At 49.7% G+C, this 10,047-nt stretch overlaps 1 protein-coding gene and 1 long non-coding RNA gene across 2 annotated transcripts in view; one reads left to right on the forward strand and one right to left on the reverse strand.

Moving 5' to 3' along the window:
• The first annotated feature begins 1,279 nt into the window (after positions 1-1,279).
• On the forward strand, positions 1,280-9,242 carry RCN2 (reticulocalbin 2). Its single transcript, XM_081965006.1, has 7 exons — positions 1,280-1,542; positions 2,476-2,581; positions 3,707-3,903; positions 5,670-5,783; positions 6,318-6,414; positions 7,381-7,523; positions 8,948-9,242. Exons 1-7 carry the CDS (start codon positions 1,438-1,440, stop codon positions 9,098-9,100), a joined length of 915 nt encoding a protein of 304 aa, XP_081821132.1. The 5' UTR covers positions 1,280-1,437; the 3' UTR covers positions 9,101-9,242.
• The window catches only part of LOC309398269, a 28,911-nt gene continuing 25,262 nt past the window's right edge, over positions 6,399-10,047 (reverse strand). Inside the window, exon 3 of the long non-coding RNA XR_014176374.1 lies at positions 6,399-6,514. This is a non-coding gene — a long non-coding RNA (uncharacterized lncRNA). The remainder of the gene's footprint in view (positions 6,515-10,047) is intronic.

Consider the following 10,047-nt stretch of genomic DNA (forward strand, 5'->3'; position numbering starts at 1 on the left):
GCCTCGTCCCGAGGATGCTCAGTCGCCGAGGCTGAAGCCGCCTGCCCTTAGTTGTTGCCCGCTCGGGGGATGGACAAGCGGCTGTCTTTTTTCCAGAAAGGCTGAAAGGGGGCGGGACTCAGGGGGATGTCCGTCTTGAGTTTTGGACTTCATTTCCCATCGGCCCCAATCAGCATAGTCAATAGCTAGGGATTATGGGGGCTGTAGTCCAAAATTTCCACAAAACCTTATCCTGCCCCGCAAAGTCATCCCTGCTTGATGAGTTTGGTAGGAAATTAAAATTCACTCCAAAGGATGCTTTCACTGGTCTGGAGAAAGGAAGTTTCTTAACAAGTTTTAAGATGGGTGGACTTCAACTCCCAGAATTCCCCAGCCAGCACATACCGACTGAGGAATTCTGGGAGTTGGTCTGCACATTTTAAGTGGCTGGGGAAAAAAGAAACAAATTTAGTCTGAAATCAAATACAGTATAATTGAGCTGGACCTGCCATTCAGAAACCTGGCTGTTGCAAAAAAGGATGACCAGGCCCTCCTCCCTCAGCGCGGGGGATGGAGGAGTTTCCCAGGACCACCGAGGGAGCCCAAGAACCCCTCCGCCTCCGGGATGCCTGGCACTGGGGGGGGGGGGTTTCCAAGGCTCCTGCACCTCCTCCGTTGAGAGGGGGTGTGTGGTCTGGTCCTTCTTACAATCCCCCCCCCCACTTTTTTTTTTGCCATGAGCAGGTTCCACTTGGACTTTTTCTCCCAAGACCACCAGAGGGGTCCCCCTCCAACACCCCCCCCCCAGCCACCCACCTGCCGGGATGCAGGGCACCCAAGGCGATGGGGGCGAGGGAGGGAAGGGGAGAAGCTTCCAAGGCTCCTGAACCCCCTACTTGGGGTGGGGTGGGGGACAGGGGGCTGATTCTACTTCTTCCAATCGCTCTTTTTTGCAATTCCACCCGGACTCTGGAATCCCAGCCTCCCAGCGGGGTCCCCCAGGCACTGGGGAGGAGGGGGTGTTTTTTCCCCAGACTCCTGCACCCCCTGCGTTAAGGAGGGGGGGTGTCTGATCCTCCTTCTTGCAATCTCCCCCCCTTTTCCCCCCTTTTTTTTGCAATGAGCAGGTTCTACCCGGGACCCCCTCCCCTTAAGAAACACCCTCGCCCCCACCTGCAAGGATGCAGAAGCACCCCAGGGGATGGGATTGGGGGGGGGGGCGGAGGAGAGAAGCAGCCAAGGCTCATGAGTCCCTTTAAGGCCCGGGAGGGGGGCGTCCCCTGCCCAAGCCCCCCCCCCCTTTCTTTCTCCCCTCCGCGCGGGCGGGGCGTTGCAACCGCCGAAGCGGCGTCTCGCGCGGAGCCGCTGCAGCTGCCGGGACCGTTCGGGGAGGAGGAGGAGGAGGAGACTCCGGGAACGGCCGGCTCTGCGCCCGCCTCCTCCGCTCCGGCTGCAGCCATGGAGCCTCGGCCGCTGCTGTTGCTGCTGCTTCTGGCCGGCCTCGACCCCGGCCTGGCCGAGCACCGGCCGGACTACGACCGCGAGGCGCTGCTGGGCGGCCAGGTGGGACCCCCGAGCCCATCCTCCACATACCCTGCTGGGAGGGGGAAACAGAAGGGGGGGTGCAATGAGCCTGGGGGAGAAGAGGGGGGTTGCAGAATGGAAGACACCCCCCCCCCGGGAGGGGTGGGATCTTAAGGCAGCCCACCTGCAATTGGGGTTGGGGGCAAAACTGCTCTGCAGGGTAAGCGCAATTGGGCTTCTTGCGATCCTTTTTGGGGGGTGGGGGCAAACAGGCTGGTGGCAGGGAGGGAGAGGCATATTCTAGCTTTCCTACTAAAAAAAGTGGGTGGGCAGAGGGGTGGAGAGAGAGAGAGAGAGAGAAAGAGAGAGAGAGCAGGAAAGAGAGGAAGAAAGAAAAAGAGGGTTAGGGTTAGAGTGACAGAAAAAGAGAGAGAACAAAAGAGGGAGAAAGAGAGGAAGAGAGACAGAAAGAGAAAAAGAGGGAGGGAGAAGAAAAGAGGAAGAAAGGGAGAGTGACAGAGAGAAAAAGAGAGGAACATAGAGAAGGAGAGGGAGAAAAAAAGTGCAACAGAAAGAGAGAGAGAAGAAAAGAGGAAGAAAGAAAAAGAAGAGAGTAACAAAGAAAGAGAGGGGGAAGAGAGACAAAAGGAAGAGGAAAAGGGAGAGAGAGAAAAAGAGGAGGAGGAAGAAGAGAGAGACAGTAACAGATAGAAAAAGGGAGAGAAGAAAAGAGGAAGAAAGAAAAAGAGGTAGAAGGAGAGAGACAGTAAGAGAGAGGAAGAGAGAGACAGAAAAAGAGAGGGAGAGAGAGGGGAAGTGAAAGAAAGAGAAGAAAAGAGAAAAAGAGAGGAAGAAGAGAGACAAGAATAACAGAAAGAAAGAGAGATAGAAAAAGAGAGGGAGAAAGAGAGATCTTCCTAAATCAGGGCTCATTTTAGGGCTGTTTCTCTCCCCCCCACCCAAAAAAAAAAGGATGAAGTGGAGGAATTTTCCAAGCTGAGTCCGGAGGAGCAACAGAAACGCCTGAAAGTGATTATAAATAAGATTGACGCAGATCAGGACGGCTTTCTCACCGAAGGTACCACTCACGTGACCCTCCGGCCAAGCCCAGCCACTGGCCGCTTCCCTCTGGCTGGGCTTAGGCCGTCATATGAATGAGACCCCACCACAAACTGAGGCCCTGGGTTTCAGGAAAAAAAGCCCCACCCATTGAGTATGAGGGATTTGTTTAACGACTGCCATGTTCCCTTAACAACTGCCACAAAAATGGTTTGGTATTGGTGTGTGTGTGTGTGTGTGTGTCACATGGTGACCCACTTAATAACTGCCATGGATTGTCATAAACCTTGAGGACTAACTAGGGATATAAATTGTCAATTGTCAAGAGCCAGTTTGGTCTAGTGGTGAAGGCTGGGAGACGGGGCGTTCTAGTCATGTCTTGGGCATGAATGACGGTTGGGTGACTTTGGCCAATCACCAGGAGGCAGGGAGTTCTAGTCCCGTCTTGGGTGTGAAAGCTGGCTGGGTGACTTTGGCCAATCACCAGGAGACAGGGAGTTCTAGTCCCGTCTTGGGTGTGAAAGCTGGCTGGGTGACTTTGGCCAATCACCAGGAGACAGGGAGTTCTAGTCCCGTCTTGGGTGTGAAAGCTGGCTGGGTGACTTTGGGCCAATCACCAGGAGACAGGGAGTTCTAGTCCCGTCTTGGGTGTGAAAGCTGGCTGGGTGACTTTGGGCCAATCACCAGGAGGCAGGGAATTCTAGTCCCATCTTGGGCATGAAAGACGGTTGGGTGACAACGAAAGAAGATTCCCAGGCTTGAGTTTCCTCAAAGTTATATTTTATTAGAGATGTCTTATTGGCACATCTGGGGAAACCCAAATCTGAAAACGTCCAGGTTTTCCCCACCCAAAAGAAAATCCAAGGCCCTGCCCAGCACCCACAGGCCCATCGCATGGTCCAATCAGGCCCCGTCCAAAACTGGAGATGCCTCCCAGTCAGACCACTCCAGATGCAGGGCAAGACGTCCTTGACTCTCTGAGAAAGGAATGTTATTTTGACTATATATATCACCCAAAGCTTGCAGGACGCCCCCCACCCCATCTGTTCTCAGGGGGTGTCCCCTGCCAAGGGGTTGAAGGTCAGCCACCAGGGAGGGGGTGTGTGGTGTCCCGTTCCCCAGGCTAACTGAGAAATCTCCCCAGATGAGCTGAGTTCCTGGATCCAGCACTCCTTCAAGGATTACATCATCGAAGACGCCAAGCAGCAGTTCCACCACTACGACAAAGATGGCGACGGGCGAATCTCTTGGGAGGAGTATAATATCCAGATGTACGACCGCGTCATCGACTTCGAAGAGGACACCACGCTGGACGATGCTGAAGAAGAATCCTTCCGGCAGGTGAATGATCTCAAAGGAGCACCGGAAACACAGAACGTCTCACGTTTTATTTGTGATTCTCTTTATCCTTTTCCTGGAGCCGAGGGAAATGGTTAAAAAGTTAATATTTCCGCTTACGGGACTTACTCCCCTTTCGGGGGAAGGATAAAAACTGGTGTGGTGTGGTGGTGGAAGCACCCTCTGTTCATTGGGTTAGAACAAGGGTTGGGAATCTGTGGCTCCGGAGCCACACGTGGCTTTTTCATCCCTCTGCTGCGGCTCCCAGTCGCCGATCGGCTCCACAGTTGATAGGGCTTTCGGTTAGGACGGATGGAGGAAAGAGGACGCCGTGCTAGGAGGAGACTCTATGGTGGGGGAACTGGACTTCCGGTCAGAAGAGGAAAAAGGATGCCGTGCTAGGAGGAGACTCTATGGTGGGGGGGGGGGGGGGAACTGGACTTCCGGTCAGAAGAGGAAAAAGGATGCCGTGCTAGGCTCCTTTTTGACCCTCCAATCAGTTTCCTAGATTGGATTTTGGACAACGTTGTTGGTGACACTAACACTGTTGACTTGAAGCTAAGCCCATGTGGGTTTAGACGGATGGTGATATTCTCCTGCCTCCAATTTTTTTTATTTTTAGAAAAATTAACCGGTTTGGTTTTGTTTAGTTTCAGTTGAGTTTAGTTAGGGTGACACGACAGCAGGGTTGCCATTATTTGAGGGGCTGCCACATGGAAGGAGGGGGTCAGCCCCCATTCTGCAAAGCACCTGAGGGCAGGAGAAGAAGAAATGGATGGGAACCAATCAAGGGGAGAAGCAACCTGGAATGAAGGAGAAACTTCCTGACAGGGAGGAGAGTTAACCAGTGGAATAATTGGCCTCCAAAAGACTATCTCCATCACTGGAGGCTTTTAAGAAGAGTCTGACTCCTGCTTGAATAGGGGTTTGGACTAGAAGACTCCCAAGGTCCCTTCCAATTCTGTTATTTGGTTTTCCTTCCTTCTTTCCTCCTTCCTTCGTCTCTCGCTCCCTCCCTTCCCCCTCCCTCTCTCTCCTTCCTTCCTTCCTTCCTTCCCCATCACTGGAGATTTTCAAGAAGAGATTTGACAAGCATTTGTCCATAATGATGTAGGGCTTCCTCCTTGAGTAGTGGGATGGACTAGAAGACCTCCAAGGTCCCTTCCAATTCTGTTATTTGGTTTCCTTCCTACCTTCCTTCCTTACTCACTCATTCACTCCCTTCCCCCCTCTCTCTCCTTCCTTCCTTCCTTCTTCCCTCCGTCCCTTTCCACCTTCCTTTCTTCCTCCTTCACTCCCTTCCCCCTCTCTCTCCTCCTTTCCTTCCTTTCTTCCTTCCTTCCTTCCCCATCACTGGAGGTTTTGAAGAAGAGATTGGACAAGCATTCGTCCATAATGGCGTAGGGCTTCCTTCTTGAGTAGTGGGATGGACTAGAAGACCTCCAAAGTCCCTTCCAACTCTCTTATTCGGTTAGTTCTATTTATGAAACCGGGTCTGAAATGTTGGTGGGAATCTTTCGAAAGGGAACTATAACAGGGGACTGTAAATATTAAGATTTTTTTTGTCTTCTTAATCAAGAAATACCTTCCTCTTTGCGAGACGTGGAAAAGATGAGAAACTGACCTGCTTAGGGATGGCACCCTTGGTAGGCGGGAGCCTGCTTGGTTGGGAGGTCAAGGGGCACATTGGGCCCAAGGGGCTTCGGGGAGGCAGAAAGGGACACGTTGGCCTGCAAATTCAGGTTTTATTCACGTCTTCTTCCCCACAGCTCCATTTAAAGGACAAAAAGAGGTTCGAAAAGGCTAATAAGGAAGGCGATTCGATGTTGGATTTTGAGGAATTTGTCGCCTTTGAGCATCCGGAGGAGGCCGACTACATGAAGGCAAGTCTCGTAAAAACGGGCTGCAGGAGGGGCCGCTTTTTACCCTTCGCCCCCAGTTCCACTTTTGTTGGTTTATCAAAATATAAAGTACAAAACATACAAAGAAAAATAATAATAATGAAAAAATAAGGAGGAAAAAGGCTCAGGTTGTGTGTTCTGTTAAGATACAGCCTGTTGTGCCTTAAAATGGCTTCTACCATACTGCCTTAAAATGTCTTCTACTGTACAGCACAGTGGGGCTGACATGGTAACGGAAGTTGCCATCATTGTTCTAACTCAGGGGTGTCCAAACTTGGGAACTTTAAGACTTGTGGACTTCAATTCCCAGAATTCCCCAGCCAGCTCTGCTGGCTGGGGAATTCTGGGAGTTGAAGTCCACAAGTCTTAAAGTTCCCAAGTTTGGACACCCCTGTTCTAACTAATACAAATTGTGTCACAGCTGATTGTGGAAAATACACGTGTCCCATGTTTTGTGAGCAGAGCTGACCAGACACGCCACTTTCTGACCTTCTGGTGGTTTCTCCTTCCCACCAGGAGTTCGTCATCCAGGAAGGCTTGGAGGAACACGACAAAGACAAGGATGGATTTATCAGTCTCGGGGAGTTCCTTGGGGACTACCGAAGAGATCCAAGTGAGTGGCGGCCCATTCCTGTTCAGCCTGGGGTCTTCAAGGACCATGAATGGTTAGGAAGTCTGAACGTTCTTCTAAAGACACCCGGAGGAGGTCCCAGCTTGAGAAAGCAGGGAAGGGCAGGGATGTCCAGAAAGTTAAAATATGTCAAATATTGTGGTTTCTTTAAAAATTATTATTTTTAATATAATAATTCCATCTTCAATTAATCAATGTGTCGTCCGGGTACAAATATCTTTGTAAAATGATAATCAAGATTTACAACAATATTCATTAACGCAAAGGTAAAGGTTCCCCTCGCACGTACGTACTAGTCGCTCCCGACTCAATACAATACAATACAATAGCAGAGTTGGAAGGGACCTTGGAGGTCTTCTAGTCCAACCCTCTGCCTAGACAGGAAACCCTATACTATTCCAGACAAATGGCCATCCACCATCTTCTTAAAGACTTCCATTGTTGGGGCATTCACAACTTCTGGAGGCAACTTCTGTTCCACTGATTCATTGTTCTAACTGTCAGGAAGTTTCTCCTCAGTTCTAAGTTGCTTCTCTCCTTGATTAGTTTCCACCCATTGCTTCTTGTTCTGTCCTCTTTGGAGAATAGCTTGACTCCCTCTTCTTTGGGGCAACCCCTGAGATACTGGAACACTCTATCATGTGTTGTCCTTTTCTTTAAACTAGACCAGGGGTGTCCAAACTTGGGAACTTTAAGACTTGTGGACTTCAACTCCCAGAATTCCCCAGCCAGCTCTGGGAGTTGAAGTCCACAAGTCTTAAAAGTTCCCAAGTTTGGACACCCCTGAACTAGACGTACCCAGTTCCTGCAACCGTTCTTCAGAAGAGAAGAGCTTCCCAGCTTGCCCCCAAGGCAAAACACATGTTTTAATGGGATTTCGCTCAAAGAAAAAAAGGCAGTTTAATTCAAGGATGTGTTTGAAAAAAAACCCGCGACTTTTCTTTTCAGCGGCCAAAGAAGATCCGGAATGGATCGTGGTGGAAGAAGACCGCTTTAAAAACGATTACGACAAAGATAAGGACGGGAAGCTGAACGCCAAAGAGCTGCTGGCTTGGGTGATGCCCAACAACGAAGGCCTTGCCCAGGAAGAGGTAAGAGGGGGGAAGAATATTTCAGGTAGTCCTCCAACTTACGACGGTTCATTCAGTGACCGTTCAAAATTACGACGGCACTGAAAACAGGGACCTACTGGCCGTTTCTCTTTCTTATGACCGTTGCAACATCCCCAGGGTCAAAATTCAGTTGCTCGGCCACTGGTTCATACTTACAGCCGTTGCTGTATCACAGGGTGTGTGTGTGTGTGTGTGAGACACGTGATCCCCTTTTGCGACCTTCTGATGAGCAAAGTCAACGGGGAAGCCCTGTTCGCTTAACGACCGGGTGACTAACTTACCAACTGCGGTGGTTCACTTCACCACGAAAGCAAGAAAAGTCGTACAATGGGGCAAAACTCACTTAAGCAACAGAACAGAAACTAACAACATAAATTTTGGGGATCCGTTGCGGTTGTAAGTCAAGCAGAGTGGTGTAGTGGCCTAGAGGCGAAGCTGTCGCCTCTCAATCCAGAGGCTGTGAGTTCAATCCTAGGTAGAGGCAGATATTTCTCTCTCTGGGCACACTGAGAATATTAGCAAAATTGAGCAAAAAACGGCCCATTTTTCGCTCATTTCTGCCCTCCCCATTCCCCAGGAGCTCTCTGAAAGCTTCCTAAAGGCTCTGCATGGCCATTTTGGTGAAGGGAGTGGGGTTTCGGGAGGCCAAAAATGCTGTATTCAGTGTATAAGATGCATTCAGATTTTCAGCCTTTTTTTTGAGGGGAAAAGGTGCATCTTATACTCTGAAAAATACGGTAATGCCCGCTCCCTCAAATTTAAAACCCCTGCAGTCCTGTGATCAAAAGCATGTGGCATGCATTGATGAGCGTATTGTTGTCCCGGGGGGGAGGGTGTCGTATGATCTCCATTGGTGACTTACCCAGGTGGCTCCTGACAAGAGTTGGATCCGTTGAACGACTGTGTGACTCGTTTAACAACCGTGGCGATAGAGGTCGTAAAATCAGCCGCGGCTCACTTCACCACCGCCTCGCTTAGCTACCGAAGTGTCAACTCGTAAAGCATTTCCGTGCCTGTTATCAAGGCATCTTGATTATTAGGGCATCTTTGGGAAAGCTGAGACAAAGACTATTGGGATGCTAAGCCAGGATCTACCTGTTATAATGTATGCCGCCTGGGGAATTCTGGGAGTTGAAGTCCACCTGCTTTAGTTGCTTTGAGTTGAGTCAGTCAACCAGAGTTACCCATCTAAATCAGGGGTCTCCAACCTTGGCGACTTTAAGACGTGGGGACTTCAACTCCCAGAATTCCTCAGCCAGCGAAGCTTCGCTGGCTGAGGAATTCTGGGAGTTGAAGTCCCCACGTCTTAAAGTCTGCCAAGGTTGGAGACCCCCCCTGGTCTAAGTTAATACGGCTAAGTTTCACATTCAACCCAATTGGTGCTCGTTAAATTTATTTTCTAGGCGGTTCACCTTCTCGACGAGATGGACTTGGATGGAGACCGGAGGCTTTCCGCCAATGAAATCCTTGAAAATCAAGATATGTTTCTCAACAGCGAAGCCACCGATTACGGCCGACAGCTCCACGACAAAAGTTTCTACCACGAAGAGCTTTAATTTCCAAAAAGATGCTTTTCCCGTCCTTTCCAAATTGAGATTTTTTTTTCTCCCCCCCCCCCCCCAAGCCCCTTGTTGTTCAGCTCTAAAAAAATAACAATAATAACGCCAGTCGGGCAGCAATTTTACGTTGCTAACATTCCCCGTACGTTGCCAGCATTACTTTTGTGCTCTAATTTAATTTAATTTTTTTTAAAAAGGGAAAAGAACAGAGACTTCAATACCGCTTTTTGAAACTTGAAAATACCAGGGTTTGATTGCAAAGTCAACCCTCCTTTCGGTTAGATTTTAAAAATTATTTTAGGAAAGGGAAAGTGCCGCGTGGTTCCGTGTTGTTAATAGTTTTTCTATCCTATTTTGTACATCACAAAATTTGGGAGGATGAAGTGTTACATGCGAGGTTTCTGTGCATATTCACCGGTTTTGATGGTAGACAATAGGGAAATATTTTCGCATTTGGAAAGTATTCTATTTACATGGATTAAAATGTTCAAATGCCCCCCCTCTCTTTTTTCCTTCCCTTTTGTGATGTTTCTTTGTATGAATCTCTTAAAAACTGCATTCTGTCTAACTCAAAGGGACGAAGGACTCAGTGGCTAAGATGCTGAGCTTGTCGATCAGAAATGTTGGCAGTTCGACCTTCCCTTGCCTTTCTTCCTCCCTCCCCTCCCTCCATCCTTCCATCTCTCCCCTTCCTTCCCTATTCATCTCTCCCTCCCTCTCCTTCCCTCCTTCCATCTCTCCCCTTCCTTCCTCCCTCCCTCCCTTCCCTAGCCTTCCTTCGTTCCTCCCTTCCCCCCTCCATCCTTCCATCTCTCCCTTCCTTCGTTCCATCCCTCCTTCCCTCCCTCTCTCCCCTTCCTTCCTCCCTCCCTCCCTCCCTCCAGACCCCACTTCTCCCTTCCCCTTCCCATCTTGCACTTGTTATCTTTTTCATAGTTTAATCT

This window comes from Natrix helvetica (genome assembly GCF_964273705.1).
Source record: "Natrix helvetica genome assembly, chromosome: 12".
NCBI classification, from domain to species: Eukaryota; Metazoa; Chordata; class Lepidosauria; order Squamata; family Natricidae; genus Natrix; species Natrix helvetica.

Excerpts from the sequence above, each read along its gene's own strand:
- RCN2 (XM_081965006.1), top strand. The coding sequence starts at position 1,438 with ATGGAGCCTCGGCCGCTGCTGTTGCTGCTGCTTCTGGCCGGCCTCGAC. Across the intron at positions 2,582-3,706 it reads GGACGGCTTTCTCACCGAAG|ATGAGCTGAGTTCCTGGATC; the intron begins GTACCACTCACG and ends AAATCTCCCCAG. Across the intron at positions 3,904-5,669 it reads AAGAAGAATCCTTCCGGCAG|CTCCATTTAAAGGACAAAAA; the intron begins GTGAATGATCTC and ends TCTTCCCCACAG.